At 47.5% G+C, this 15,609-nt stretch overlaps 1 protein-coding gene and 1 long non-coding RNA gene across 2 annotated transcripts in view; one reads left to right on the top strand and one right to left on the bottom strand.

The window, feature by feature from the left end:
* Positions 1-210: 210 nt before the first annotated feature.
* Positions 211-15,609, top strand: part of LOC149128739 (uncharacterized) — a 36,637-nt gene continuing 21,238 nt past the window's right edge. Inside the window, exon 1 of the long non-coding RNA XR_016213509.1 lies at positions 211-390. This is a non-coding gene — a long non-coding RNA (uncharacterized LOC149128739). The remainder of the gene's footprint in view (positions 391-15,609) is intronic.
* On the bottom strand, positions 3,034-13,800 carry KCNV2 (potassium voltage-gated channel modifier subfamily V member 2). The gene is made up of 2 exons (XM_008255943.5): positions 12,397-13,800; positions 3,034-3,315 (listed from the first exon to the last, which is right to left on the bottom strand). Exons 1-2 carry the CDS (start codon positions 13,798-13,800, stop codon positions 3,034-3,036), a joined length of 1,686 nt encoding a protein of 561 aa, XP_008254165.3.

The following is a 15,609-nucleotide window of genomic DNA, read 5'->3' as shown; positions in this document are numbered from 1 at the left end:
CGAATTTCAGATATACAGTAACTTTCTAGTGGAAGTATTAGCATATAGTATCTGGGCAATGTTTGCAAACATGATTTGTTGTTTGTCTGAAATGCACATGTGCCTGGTGCTGTGGCTGGAATGGGGCTCCTCCAAGGTACAGGTGTTGTCATTGTGACAGAATTAAGAGGAGGGGTCTTTAAGAGATGATGTGGTCTGGGGAGCACCTCCCCCACAAGGAGGGGGAAGGCCTTTATAACAGCGGCTTCCCAGGGCTTCAGTGAGCTTGCCCTTCCGCCAGGTGCCTGTGAGGAGGCAGCCCAGGGGCACCACCTTGGAAGCAGAGAGCCATGCTCCCCGGGCAGCTGGACCTGCAGGCACCTTGAGTATTGACTGCCAGCCTCCAGAAATGTAAGAAATATATTTCGGTTCTTTATACATTACCCAGTCTGTAGTTTCCACTTACAACAGCACAAAACACACTAGGACACCTTGGTGTGTGGGACTTTATCTAGCCACCTAGGCACTCGGTCATGCTTCAGAAACCAAGTCGTTTATGCTGATAGGAAGAACGCTTGGGAGTAAGGGGGAGGGAGTAAAATCCAAGTGCTGGTTTTCTCAGCTGCTGCCTAGTTTCATGATCTCTGCTCCTCGTGGGAGGGGTGGAGCCAGGTGATTTAGGCCCGAGGCTGCTGGGACCACCAGCCACCTGCAACTCTTAAGAAATGCAAATTCTTGGGCTGTATCCCAGACCTGTAGTCGCAGCTAACTGGAACAGAGGCCCACACAAGCCCTCCAGTTGACGCTGAGACAGGTTGAGGACCCCAAGTCTGCACTCCAGCCAGAGCGTCGGGGATCACACAGACCTGGGCTTGGAGCTGGGCCCACCATTCACTGGCTGCGAAACTGCGGTTGAGTTAATTCAACTGCTAAGCCTCTAAGCTCTCTAAATTCAAAAGGAATGTGTTACACTCCTTAGCGTCCCTGGAGTTATATGGTGTACACACAACCCACAGTGCCTGTCCCTGGAGGACACATTCAATGAGTCAACGTCTACTCCTGCTTTCACGACAGAAGGGAAGGCTCAGCTCTGTCCATTCACCAGCAGGGCAAATTCCTCAGCCAGGCAAACCCCAGTTACAGGAGCACTGTGTGCATGCTCCATTCAAACACACTTTGCATTTTCAAACCCTCGGTTTTCAACAGCCCCACGGAGGGAGAAAGGAATGTTGGGGAAGTGGCTGCAGAGAGAAAGGAATGGCTTACTGTGGCCACTGGTTTTCCAGTGCACAGTCGGCGCCACTTGATTCGGATCTCTTTGTTCAAGGCTTGGCCCAGAGCAATGGTGCAAAGGAGAGAGGTTTGGTTTGGTTTTGTTTTCCTTCTGTTTTGTGGAAAGAAGAAGAAAAGGCGGCCGAGAGATGAGGACAGGGTTGAGGCTCCTTTCAAGGCAAATAGCACACAGATCTGCAGGTCAAATGTGACGAGTCCTGTGTTCGCTGTTGGCACTGGTGACATTTTGGGTGACATGGTTGGTGTGTGTGTGTGTCCTGGGCACTGTAGCACGCCTAGCAGCATTCTAGGCCCCTGCCTAGCAGATGCTGGACACTGCGTATCCTCCCTCACAGCGATGGCATTGAGAAACAAACCCCTGGAACATCTCTGGTGTTTGCCCTCTGGGGAGTGAAACCACCTTTGAGAAGTACTAGTCTAGAGGATCTACCAGACAACACACATGATTTTAATAGCTAGTCCTTTATTGCGCACTTAGAAATATTCTCTGCAATCCCATTCATATTACATGCTAGGTGTTAACCTGCATTGTACAGTTGAAGAAAATGAGGCTGAGGGGGTTAAAGGGACACACCCCAAACTGTCCACATGGTAGATCTGGGATTCTGATGGAGGCTGGTATAACGCCAAAGCATATGTAATTCCTGCTACGACACTCCCTGTCTTTGGAAGATCAAGACCGTTCTTTGTCATTAGGTAAGGAAATTATTCTCAAGTAAACTCAAGCCCCAAAATACTGAGTGAGCTGGATGACGTGAGAAGCTTTAAGAGCAATCTAAGGTGTTGCTTCTCTTAAGCAGCATCCAGCATGGCCAGTGCTGTGGCTCACTTGGCTAATCCTCCTCCTGCGGCACCGGCACCCAGGGTTCCAGTCCCAGTTGAGGCACCGGGTTCTGTCCCGGTTACTTCTCTTCCAGTCCAGCTCTCTGCTGTGGCCCGAGAGTGCAGTGGAGGATGGCCCAAGTACTTGGGCCCTGCACCCGCATGGGAGACCAGGAGGAAGCACCTGGCTCCTGGCTTTGGATCGGCCCAGCACCGGCTGTAGCGGCCATTTGGGGGGTGAACCAATGGAAGAAAGACCTTTCTCTCTGTCTCTCTCTCTCACTGTCTAACTCTGCCTGTCCAAGGGAAAAAAAAAAAAAACCAAGCAGCAGCATCCAACATCAATGTCATTGCAAAGGTCAGACTCGCATGTTGCACAGTTACAGAACAAGATGAGGTGTTCCGTGTTGGGTGCCAAGTGAGCATTTCTAGAGGTAGAAGTTTGTGAACTGAATGCCCTTTGTGTACATCTGCCTCCCATGTCCTTTGGTGGCCATTTGTGATGCTTTTAAGAACAACAAGGGAGTGATGGGGGTCAGTGTTGTGGCACAGCAGGTTAAGCCACTGCTTGGGATGCCAGTATCCCCTATTGGAGTGCTGGTTTGACTCCTTGGTGCTCCAGTTCCAATACAGCTTCCTGTCAATTGGCCTGGGAAAGCAGGTGGTGATGTTCCAAGTACTTGGGCCTGTGCCACCTACCCATGTGGGAGACGCCAATGGAGTTTCTGGCTCCTGCCTTCCTTCTGGACCAACCCCAGACATTGTGGCCATTTGGGGAGTGAACCAGCAGATGGAAGATTTGTCTGTCTGACTCCCCCTGCCCACACCCTGACCCTTCCCCTCTGATACTGTGCCTTTCAAATAAATTAATTTTGTGGGGGGATGAGTTACGAAGACTTGAAGTTCATGGGACCTACCAGGCACCTGTCCCACAAATTATTAATTAGCTTGTCTTGGGGTGGGCTGTGTGTTGCTTCCAGCCAAACACTCAGCCAACTTCTTTCTGGCTCTCTGCATGAAGTTCACCTTTCCCCTCTCCCGACGAATGGCAGTGTACTCGTAAGCCTTGAGCTTGCTGTAGTAGTCGGAGAACTTGTTGTAGAGGATGGAGATGGGCATCCCGTTGAGAATGATCCCAAAAGCAATGCAAAGGAAGGCAAAAAGCCTGCCCAGGTGGGTCTCAGGGTACATGTCTCCATAGCCCACAGTGGAGATGCTCACCTGTGCAGGGGGAAAGCAGGGGGGAATTGTTAGCTCTGTGAAGAAGCAGCAAAAGAAACAGGTGGGGGGGGGGGTCTTCTCTGAGTCCTCGCAGGTGATCCTGAGAAGGATAGCAGCGCCTCACACAACCAGCTTTAGGAGCTACCTAGAAGTCTGTAAGAGAGTTTGTTTTAAATCCTGACGCTAACGCCCAAATGTTCATAGGAGAACCACTACCTCCTTTAAAGCGTTGATGGAAAGAACATACATGCACAGTGAATGCTGCTCTTTGCTTCCCCCACTCAGCTGGGGCCAGTGTTAGTACAGGGGGTGCCTGGGGGGCCTGCATCATGGATGTTCTGAAAAGAGTTCGGGCGTAGCACCAGTCAGACCAGAGTTCAAGTCTCCACTCCGACCCTTCCCCACTGAATAACCTTGGACAAAACATTCAGACTCATTAAACCTTGGTTTATTTGTCTCAGACAGGAGACAGCTAACTCTGAGGATTACGAAGATTAAATAAGGGAATGAACACTGACACAATACCAGGAACACAAAAGGCATTAAACTCCCTCATTGTCCTTCTCTCATCTGTAGAGTGGAGACAATTATAATACTTAGAAAATGTTCTGTAGTTCAAATGAGATATTTTATATGAAGGTGTCTTAATTGCTGGTGTCAGGGGAGACACATACTCATTATTTTGCAAAGGCACTTTTGTAAGACATCATCGACCAAAAATATATTCTCACTGCTTGCATTTTTTCCCATCATTCTTGTCACACTGCCTTGAATCCCACTAATTAGAGATTTATTTAGGTTAACAAGCTCCTGTTTCAAAATGCAGATGCCCATGGGACTAGTTACCAGTTACTGTTGCCAGAGAAAATCCTGGGAGAATCTCTTGGGGACTGTTTTTTATGCTTTGTGCACTGCCTTTGGTCCCCAGACTATTGACTAAATTACTAAAAGCCCCTTAAGCAGGACTGTTGCTTATGGTTGTACAATGTTTGCAGTGCACAACTCTGGGGGGCGCTCTGTACTTCATAGATGTGTCTGGTTGTCACCGCAGTCTTTCAGCAGATGGCAGTAAAGCATGCAAGGTAGTCCCACTGACTGATATTGAGGGGGCCTTTACCTTCGAAACGTGAATATTTTTGTTTTGATGCATTTACGATTAGCTTGAACTTACAACAGTTGGTCAATTAGAAGGACATGGAGAAGTGAACCTCTGAGGCCAATCTGGTAGAGCCGATGAGAACCACTGCTCTACCCAGCCCTTACAAAAGGGAAGGACGCCCGACATCTTTGGGGAGGTCGCAGGCCAGGGCTGCTGCTCTGTTTCTGGTGAGAGATGAGCATTTTCTGCTTATTGGTACTCAATGCCACAGCGGATGAGTACAAGTAAGCAGCAAAGAGGTAGGATGGTGTGACTGTGCCTAAGAAAACACTCTTCCCAGCTGTGCGAGTTGAGCAAGTCAGCTAAAGTTTCTCTGCTTCAGTGTCAACTTCTGGCATGGGACAGTAACCATACCTGCTTCCCAGGGTTTGTGTAGGAGTTGAAGGACTGCCTGACAGCAGGAGTGTGAGCAGTAGTGTCAGTATGTGTATTGTATCAGGGCAGACAGGGACCCCACGACTTAGAGCTGGCCCCGGCTCAGGGGAGGCAGACAACACAACGCTATTTACTGAGCACATTCTACACCAGAAACTTCACCTATGCTTTGCTGACTAGGTGCCTGCTGAACGCGGTGTGAGGGGCGTAGATGGGGCGTCTACGGGCTCGAGGAGAAAATCTCCTTTTCCTACTTTGGAACCAAAGGGTTCCAAACACGAGGCAATGATCCAGTGAGCTTGATGGTTTATCTCAACATCTGCTTGTGTGTGCACACACACTCGTCACTGGCCACAGCAAAAGCCAAGTGTGCGAGCTGCACGATAGCGTCAGCAGTCACTAGCCCTGTCACTCACACCTCTGTTTAAACATCTAGTTCAATCAGTTTTCCCTGGAGGAGGCGGAAAGGGCTTCTGGAATATGAGTTAAGTGGCAGCAGGGTAGTTACAGAATATGAAATACCCATGAATCCGACCAATACGGAGGCCATGTGAGGATTGGGGATTGGAAATGGAAGTGGGGGATGCCGTGGGGCGTGATGCTGGTGTGCAGAGGTAGAAGGGGAGGATACAGCTGAAGGAAATTAAGAGAAAGTGTTTCAAAGTGCTCGTTTTAAAATTGTGATTGATCCCCATGCTGGCTTTGCTTGACCCCTAACCTTTTTTTTTTTTTTTTATTTTTTTGGCTGAACTTTGAGTGAAAAGTCAAAAGCAAAGAGAATTGGCTTAAAGATTTGATGCATACCTTGCGGCGCCGGCACACCGGGTTCTAGTCCCGGTCGGGGTGCCGGATTCTGTCCCGGTTGCCCCTCTTCCAGGCCAGCTCTCTGCTGTGGCCAGGGAGTGCAGTGGAGGATGGCCCAAGTGCTTGGGCCCTACACCCCATGGGAGACCAGGATAAGTACCTGGCTCCTGCCATCGGATCAGCGTGGTGCGCTGGCCATTGGAGGGTGAACCAACGGCAAAAGGAAGACCTCTCTTTCTGTCTCTCTCTGTCTCACTGTCCACTCTGCCTGTCAAAAAAAAAAAAAAAAAGATTTGATGCATATAATATGGTCTGAATATTTGTGTCTGTATTGGATCTCTGTTTTTAGAGAAAAGGACTCTTCTGCTAGGTGGCTGTGTAACTGGTCCCCAAGAATTCGTTCGAAGATGCACACTTGATATGCATTGTCTGCTTTGTGGATAAATGCATTCAACAAGTGCTCTGTTTCTTGCTCCTTGGCTCTGGGAAGGACTTGGAATTGCTGGGCCTGAGGGAACCTTTTCTCCACATTTTGCAGGCCAAGCCATTTCTCCCTAGATGGACATTAAAAACTGGAGGCCTCAGCCTGACCCAACTGACCTCAAAGTGAGTTCTCATTTTAGAAGGAGTTGGGTTTGGAAATATGACCAAAATGTCTGAAATCTATCTTAATATCCTGAAAAAAAAAAAACTGGCTGACTCAGCTGCTCTAAAAACTAGAAACCTACATATTTTCCTTTGCCTTGGTTCCCAAAAGGCAGAATGTGCCCTTCTCCCAGCAGCTCATTCACTGATCAGCAGATCCTGGCCTGCCAAACAGGAGGACAGGCGTCAAGTGTTCCTCTAAAACTTTGAGCTGAGTCTACTTGGATTTCTCATGCCATAAGGAATGTCTGTTTCCCTCACAATGAACTAGGCATAGATTGCCTCCTGCTAGTCCACATATCTAGGTATTAGGATCCCAAGGAATAAAACTTATTTTTCAAAATACTTGTGGTTTTCCCAAAGAAAATGCTTTTGGGTAGGAAAGACTGAGTTATTCCCCATCTCAGGGCTGTTGTCCTTCACGGGAATCAACCTCCAAGGCCATACTTCATGGTGCTACCATGGCAACAAATATTCCTGGAATTCCTCTTTTGAGTTATGATCTGAAGAAGATTCAGTGTCAGGACTGTGATGTAAATGACCATGTCCACTTTCGTGGTTAAGTCTGGGTGTCAATCCTAACCTTGAATGTCTTGTAATTATTTCAAATATTGGATCCAGCCTCAAAAAGGGAAAGATTGAGCACAATGACAAAGGAGCCAGTGGCCATGTCACAGGCTCTGAACGTAATTCCTCAGTGGAATTCAAAGAATGTTTTGATTAGTGGAAGCACTGTTGGAATGAAGTCATGGGTAAATCACCTTGAAGAGAAAAACAACCCTTATGTGTTTATTAGGGTTGTGACACTTCTGTAAATAAGACAATGTGTGTGGAGGAGGGAAAGTGTACATAAGCTAAAGCAAAACCACCAATTCCAGTTGGAGATCTATTTATGTTGACACAGAAAGGTACACGTGGTGGTGCCCTCCACATCCTTGGCTTACTTAGTACTTCTCCCTGCCATCTACAGTTCTATTGTACTCCACTCGGGTACACTGAGGTGGAGGAACATACAAGGATATAAAAGGAGATCTCTCCAAAAAAGTCCCAGCAGTGCCTAACAGCTTTTGTCCTGTTGCCAGCTCCTGTGCTATTCCTGAAGGAGCCATGAGAACTCTAACATCTTCTGTGCCCTGTGTTCACTGGTTGTCTTTCTTTCCCAGGTGCTGGTCTGTAATTCTGTGACTAAGCATCTACAAACCACATTTCTAAGATTGCCTTACCAGCTGTCTTCTGGTGATGCTCTGTCAATGAGAGACACTTTTGGGAGACTGCAAGGTGGGATCAAGACAACCTTGTCTCTCTTCCTGGTTATGGTTTCTCCCTGTCACGATCCCTCCACTAACAGCAGATAGTTAAAGCTCAGACCTTTGTCAGCACTTCTGCTTGCAACCTCACTACACTATCTTAGGAGTCCCTACAACATCAACCTACTGGCTGCTCCACCTGTGTCCTGGCAGGTTCCAGAACCACTACCGTCTCCTCTTTGATCTCCCAATTCTGCCGCCAATGGCTAAGCCTTGCAGTTGCCTATCTCTGGATTATCTCAGTTTCTGTTTTTTGTTCTTACAACCTCCTAAACCTACATACCTATTTCCCTATGTCATAAACTTTCTTTCTGAAACACCCACCTTGTGTTGTTTTCCTGACTGTAATCTCATTCACCTTCCAAATGTGTCTCACACCAGTCAATCACTGAATACAATGTAGCGCTCTTGTAAATGATATACTTCAGAGAGATGGATGGGAGCAAGGTCAGCGGGGCACAACTACCTGATGCTTCAGCGGGAGATACATTTTCTTTTTGAAGAGTTTTTGTTAGTTGTGGAAGGAATGGGCTCATGCCTAGTTCCTTGTTTGATTTTCATAGTTTTAACTAGGTCTGGAAAGCTCAGAAAGAAACAATGTGTTGAAATTCCAATAGCTCTTTTCTAGTTCAAACATACCTACACTGGAGGCCAATGATGACAGCTTTATCATAGAGCTGATTGTTCTTGTTGAGCTGTGCTGTGCATCTCCCACTGCCAAGCAATGTGAGAGCCTTAGAGTAGCTGCAACTGCTCCAGGAATGGACCAGTTTTTCTGGTTACTCAGAAGCTGTCCCAGATGAGAGCAGTTGACCCTTGTGTATGTTTCACAGTTTATCCCTTTTCCCAGAAGGCATGCAGTCACTTTTGTTTTATTTTCCCCGAAAAGTGAGTCTGGAAGCAAAGCTTATTGCTTCCATGTGCTCAACACTAGCAACCAGTCCGATACGGTTGCCTGTGTTTATGGCAGACTTACTGCAGGCTAGCATGTTACACATGTCCCTTATTACATCAGGGCTCACAAATAACTTTCATCAGACAGACACGTAAGATGAGTCTATGTTAGATCCTAATGAATGAGTGTTGGCAGACGTAAGCATCCATGAGGGATTTGCTTTGCAGCTGTAGACTTTAGAATAATGAAAATTACTCTACTCCTCCCAAAACTCTGAGTGGAATTACAGAGAAAGATTGCAGGATACTTGGCTTAGAGACAGGCAAAATTACTGAAAGCAAGTCAGATTTGGAGTTGTCTGAATGTATAAGAATGCACAAGACAATGGATTAGACAATCTGTCTCTAATGTGGGGTGAGTAGTTGACAAGTGAATATACCTCTGGGACAGCAGAAGAGAAGGTCAATCATGCTTTCCTTTGAATCATCTTTAAGTTTTCAAACTGTAGGTGTATTTTATGAGCATGATGCATTTGAATAGGAATCCATTACTGCAGTAGCATGATTGTATTGTTGGACTGAGTTATCCTCCTGTACCCAAGTTCTTTGCTCTATAACTTTGCAGTGGTTTTCTACTGTGGCTGAGGTAATCTGTCCTGCTCCTTGACTCTGAGTTTGGCCATGTGACTCACTTGGGTTGACGGGTAGAGCAAAGGACAGGACACAAATTGATAACAGTACTTGGAAGATTTGGGCTCACTTTATCTCTCGCTCTCCGCTACAGCCAGCACACATTCCTGTTGGGGGATGGCAGAGATGGAGTCCAATGTCACCTTTCATCCCAGCTGTCAGTAAGCTGACCATCAGACAGTGGGTGAATGAGACCAGTCGAAATAAAAGGAACTGTCTAGATGAAACCAGACTAAATTGCTGCCTTTAAAATTCATGAACTAAATAAATGCTTGATGACTTAAGCCACTGAGCTGTGAGGTGGTTTGTGATGCACCAGTGATGTGGCAATAAATAACACAAATTACCTTAATACACATTTATCATGAGTATGTGCTTGAATTTTTGAAACTATGAGATATATTATCAATAAAATATTTTTAGACCTCTAGGTTAGAGTTACTTTTAGGAGTCCATTTCTGGTGTCTGTTTAGTTGTAGTTGTAGGAATTTAGATAAGTTTCTTCTTATAGTTAAAATTTAATCTGAATGTCTTCTTTAAGACAGTTTTTCTAACTATTGACTGCCCCATCAAAGATAGATTCCACTGCTCAAATCACTCTCTACCCTATTACATTGTGCAAACACACCAGTATCTGAGAGTATTTATTATTTGTCTCTCTCCACTTAGAATGTAATCTCCAAAAGAGACGAACTTGACTTTTTAATTTATCACACTGTAGCCCTAATACTTAGAACACTACTCAGCACATTATAGATGCTCAGGAACTTTTTACTGAGTGAATAAGATGGATTTTTGTGAATTATGTAGGAACTGTTTCTGAAATACTGCATCTTTTCACTTGACATCTACATAAAAGAACCAAGATATCCTGTCTGCATTTTGATGATATTCTTTTCTCTTTGTTCATTGAGAATATGGACCTTATGTAGTGTAATTGAAGAGATAGAGTATAAGTGGATTAATTATATATGAACACTGGGGAACAGAGCAATCCTAAAATCCTAAAGGAGAATTGCTCCTATTGTGTTTATAGGCTAGTTTAGACACAAATACATGTTGTCAGTCTTTATCTAATTCATAATGATTTTACTGATATAAATGATCATCAGAAAAAATGGATGAAGGTGATTGGGAAGGGGTGAGGTTGGTAAATGGAAATGTTGAAATATGAAATTTGGCCTGTGAAAATAGTGCCTGATAAAGATAATGGCCCCAGAAGATAATTCACATTGTTGAAAGCAATAATTGGTAAAATTTATTCTGGATGCAAACTGGTAGTCTGAAATTTGTTATAAAATTTGTAAAACACTGATCTTGAGAACAGTTATTTCAGTTAACATACAAAGGGAATAATTTGAAATTCTGAGACTTTATTCTACATTCAATAGACTGAGAGTTAAATGGGGTCAATGGTCATTCACTTTTGGAAATTATTTTACAGCAAAAATCTAGTGGTAGTAACATAATTCTTGCCAAAATATTTTTAACCTTTTGTGTATTAATATAAAGTATTATTGATTAAAACTAGTATAAAAGAGTCCACTAGGTCCCATGCCCATGTAACCTAGTCTTTTGGAAATTTAGATGAATGGAAATTCAACCCCAAAACCTGGTTTTATATCATCACTGTGTGGATTTGCTCTTTTGCCTGCCTGCTTTAGTTACCTCCAATATAAATGTCATTTGCCAGGGACAAATTATCTTCCGTGAGCCCCATCTGTACACATGGTTTATCTGCTATGGGGATGACCTTTCGTCGCCTGGAATACGATCAGAGGAATAGGGTTTGGCTAGCTCATTGGGAAGAGTCTAACAACACAGCATCATGCAAGGAAGCTCACAAATCCTGGTGTGCATATGAGCTCTCCACTTTCAAGGGAATGCGGATTCCCTGAACTGTAGAGGCCTGTAGGTCCAACCTCTCCTTGCAGAAATGTGGAAATTGAGAACAGGGAATGATGCAGTCAGCTCTTCAAGGTCACAGTTAATTCCTGCAGATCTGGAGCTACAGTCAGGTGCTCCTAATCTTTCCTCATGCTTCACTGTGCCATTAGTAGTAGGTGGGGTTGGTTCAGCTCAGAAGATCACACGGAGTGTATGTTCTGACATACTACTTCTAACATGGAAAACTGGTTCTATTTGCTCACTGTCTATAAAGGCATTTGCAATATACTTTAGAAAACTACAGAAACAATACATCCAGTTCTTTGCTATGTGTGTGTGTGTGTGTGTATATATATATATATTTATACCATCTGATCTGAAAAGGTTTGACCAACAATCATTTTGTAGGATTTATCTAGCACAGGAGGAATGAAGGTAGTTGAGTAGATGTCATAAATTACCATAAAAGGCAAGTGCTAAAGAAGACAATGGAAAAAGTAACTAACTAAACAAACCAGGCATGCAGAAAACAAATAAAACCAAACCTAAGGCTAAGAGAAAAGTGCTGGGCGTGGAGAGGGCATGCATTTGGACCAGCTTAGATTTCAGTCATGGCTCTGCGGTCTCTAGCTCTGTCTGTATTCCAACTCTGTACCTCAGTTTCTCTAGCTGTAAAGTGGGGCAATAAGAGTTGGTCCGAAAGAAGTTGGTTTAGTTTTAGATGCTTCTTTCCATGTTCAGATTTACCCACAGCCAGAGTCGGTGGATTTCAGTTAGTTGGCAGTGTTCAGCCAGTTCTTACCTCCTTCTTTTTATAAATCTCTAGTTTCTTTTAAAAAATGAAGCCACTTCCTACATGACCTTTTATTTAAAAAAAAAAAAATGGTGACGACCCCCTCACAGGGTTGAGATGCTTAAGTGAGTCAGCTTTCTAAGCCATTTAGGAATTAGCTATTCAATAGATGGTAAAAAACAATAATGATGGGAATGCATCTGGCATCCATGAACAATGAATATTTCTTAACACCTGCCTGTCATTATTTTTTAGACTAAATCCAGACTAGGATGTTGAAAGGACCCATACAAATTTGGTTGTTCGCCTCTTAGGGAGGTTGTTTCCCCAACCCTTTAACATTCAACTTTGTTTTCTGGGTTGGAGGCAGCGACAGGATGGAGAGGGTGATGGTACGGTCCCTCTCTCCATGCCATCACTGCGGGGAGAACGCTGAGATGATAAAGGCCAGTCATCAGGGAGAAGCAGGAAACGTTTCTGCTGGGCTGGGGAAGAGAAGGAAAGAGTTCAAGGCTGGAGGAACTCACCGCCGCCCACCACCAAGCGTGCAGGATGCTGGTGAAGTTGGTGCCGGGCACGTCGTGCTCCACCGAGTAGACGGCGGCGGAGAAGGCGAAGATGCCCATGGTGATGAAGAGCATCAGGCAGCCCACCTGCTGGTAGCACTGGCGCAGGGTGAAGCCGAAGGCGCGCAGGCCGGTGGAGTGGCGGGCCAGCTTGAGGATGCGGAAGATACGCATGAGACGCATGATGCGCAGCACCTGGCCCACCTTGCCCACGCGGCCCACCGTCTCGAGGTCGTGCTCCCGCGGCGAGCCCTTGCCGTGGCCCTGGTCCTCCCCCGTGAAGCACTCAAGCAGCAGCTGCAGGTAGAGCGGCAGGATGGCCACCAGATCCACCAGGTTGAGGGCGCTGCGCGCGAAGCGCCGCAGGTCGGGCGTGGACACTAGGCGCAGCAGGTACTCGAGCGTGAAGAAGGCCACGCACAGCATCTCCACGTGCTCCAGGATGGGCCGCGGGTCGCCGCCGCCCGTGCCCTGCTCTGGCTGGTGCTGCATCTCCTCCACCGTGTTGAGCGCCAGCGCCACGACCGAGATGAGCACGAAGAGGTTGGAGGCCACGCCCATGACCTTGGCGGCCACGGACGAGAAGGGCTTCTCCATGAGGTTCCAGAGGCGCTGCCGCTGCGGCCCGTAGAAGCGCATGTCCCGGAAGAGCTCCTCGGCCTCCTCGGCCTGCGCCTGGGCGCGCAGCTCGCGCTGGATCTTGAGCTGCTCGCTGAGCTCGTCGCGCCGCTCCTCGAAGCAGATGCGGCAGCAGCGCGGCGTGTACTTGAGCCGCACGCCCCAGTAGCCCAGCTCCTCCAGGAAGCTGCGCGGGCACAGCTCGTCACGCACCAGCAGCACCCCGGACACGTAGAAGTTGTAGATGAGCTGGAAGACGGCCGGGTCGCGGTCGAAGAAGTATTCATCGCTCTGGGCCTCGTAGTCGTCGCACAAGCCCAGCTGGCGGCTGCGGCTGGTGGAGGTGGCCAGGCGGCCCAGGCGTGTCTTGGGGTAGTTGGCCAGCTCGCAGTAGTCCAGCTGGTAGCTGTGGCCGCCCACGTTCACGTTCAGCGTGGACATCTGGGCGGGAGTGTCGCTGTGCTCCTCGGGCTGGACGGTGGCGGCTTCCTCCGCCTGCTGGGTCTCCTCGGTCAGGTCCTCCTTCCAGTCCTCCTCCTCCGCTCCGTCCTCATCCTCCTCGATGTAATAGTTGTAGTTGCCCTCGATCCACGGTGGGATGCTGGCCTGCGAGCCAGAACGGGCGCCCACGGAGCAGATGCTCCTGCGGTGCTGGCCGCCGTCGCTGGCGTTGGCGTCCTCACTCTCCCAGGTGTTCCAGGGCTTGTAGCTCCAAGACCGCCGCCTCTCGGTGCTCTGCCTCAGCATGGTGTGTGGAGGGGGGGCTTGCTTTGTCCTCCGGGGGGTCACGGCCAAGGGGAGCACCGATCACACCCTGTACCGTCACACAGACACCAGCACACCTAGGGGCCCGGGCATTGTCCTGGGAGCCACCCCTCCTGGGGCCCCGGGCCTGCGGGTCTGGACACAGCCGCCAGGTCGCTGTGGGCTGCTCTAATCTTGCTGATAAGGGAAGAAGCAAGGGTTAAGAGGGATTTGGAGCCTCTTAGGCTGTTTCCTCTCTCTTCCCCTCCCCCACCCCTCTGACGTGGAGGATGATTATGTGGTCTTAAATCTCCAGATACCCAGAAGGCGGGGGAGATTATTGCTAATAAAAATGTCGGTCAACCTTGGCCTTCGGGGGTGCTCGGGCTGTGTGTGGTGGGTGAGCTGAACGCAGTCCGCGGTGGCGTGTGCATGCCTGCGTCTATGTGTGGAATCCCTGAGACTGCAGCCTCTGCCCTCGGAGTGGCCACCGCAGACAGCAGCGGACACCCGCAGCCGACTTCCTCACCGGTTCCTTCCCTCTCAGGGCAACTGTTTGCTTAGGTCCTGTGCGATCTGGAGTGACTTCCTTCCCCTGCACTCGCGTCTTGGCATTTGTCAAGTGAGTGCTGAGGTACACCTCTCAGGAGTCCAGGCAGGTACTTCGTGTCAGTGTCAGCTTCTGTCTCTTCTCCCCTGCCCTGCAAGGGGGAAGGCCTACTTCAAGGGAGAATCTCAAGATGGCAGGTGAACATTTCTAGGGGCCTGTGCCCTCCTGTATCGGACCCCATTTAAAGGTGGCCAGAGTTCAAGGGAAGCGTCATCTTCATCCTGTAAAACATGACTTCTAAAAAAAAAAAAAAATCCCCTTTCCGTGCCCAAGGCACTGTGCTAATGCTGGAGACACGAACAAGGTGGAGTTGCAGTGGTAACACCGAAGGAGCTCAGGGTCTGGGTGATAGCCAGGAACTGGTTTTTTGATGTAATTTCTTTTGGATAGATAATACATGTTTGAATGTATCAAAAAGCACATTATAGTGGAAAGTTGATCCGGGTTCTGCCGTTTACCTCCAGCTGTCAGGTGTGCCTTGAAGGAAGCAGCTCGTGTTACTCCCATTTGGAGATCCTTCGGGAAGTGCTCCACACACACACACACACACACACAGCCTGCCTGCCTGCCTGCCTCCGTCCATCGTCTGTATGGCTCTCTATAATTCAATTCGTGGAATGCTACATACCTTCTCCAGTAACCATATATCTTAGAGATGTCTTCGTACTTGCCATAAGTATTTGCCTCATTTTGAAAATAGCCACTTAGCAGCCTGATAGTGATAGACACTCAGGTTGTTTCCTAACTTTGTTTTTATAAACAAATGGAGCAGTAAATAACCTTGTACATCGTATACATTACTTGGGTTTGAGATGTGTGAAGGATAAATTGTTAGAGGTGGAATAAGTGTGTCAAAGACGGGGGCTGTACTCTGGCATAGCAGGTGAAGCTGCCCACTGCAATTCTGGTATCCCATATGGGCACCGCTTCAAGTCCCGGCTGTGCCACTTCCAATTCAGCTCTTTGCTATGACCTGGGAAAGTAGTAAAAGATGGCCCAAGTCCTTGGGCCCCTGCACCTGCGTGGGAGACCTGGAAAAATGCTTGGTTTCAGATCGGCCCAATTCCAGCTATTGTGGCCATCACTAACTAGCTGATAGAAGACCTCTCTCTGGCTCTACCTCTTTCTGTAACTCTGCCTTTCAAATAAATAAGTATTTTAAAAAATAAATCAAAAATGATGCGCTTGTAATTTTGATGGAC

Source organism: Oryctolagus cuniculus, chromosome 1 (genome assembly GCF_051225735.1).
Source record: "Oryctolagus cuniculus isolate XC-2025 breed Fujian yellow rabbit chromosome 1, ASM5122573v1, whole genome shotgun sequence".
Lineage (NCBI taxonomy): Eukaryota > Metazoa > Chordata > Mammalia > Lagomorpha > Leporidae > Oryctolagus > Oryctolagus cuniculus.
Note: the sequence above shows the minus strand (reverse complement) of the source record. Positions and strands in the feature narration are given on the sequence as shown.

Excerpts from the sequence above, each read along its gene's own strand:
- KCNV2 (XM_008255943.5), bottom strand. The coding sequence starts at position 13,800 with ATGCTGAGGCAGAGCACCGAGAGGCGGCGGTCTTGGAGCTACAAGCCC. Across the intron at positions 3,316-12,396 it reads ACGCTTGGTGGTGGGCGGCG|GTGAGCATCTCCACTGTGGG; the intron begins GTGAGTTCCTCC and ends CCCCCTGCACAG.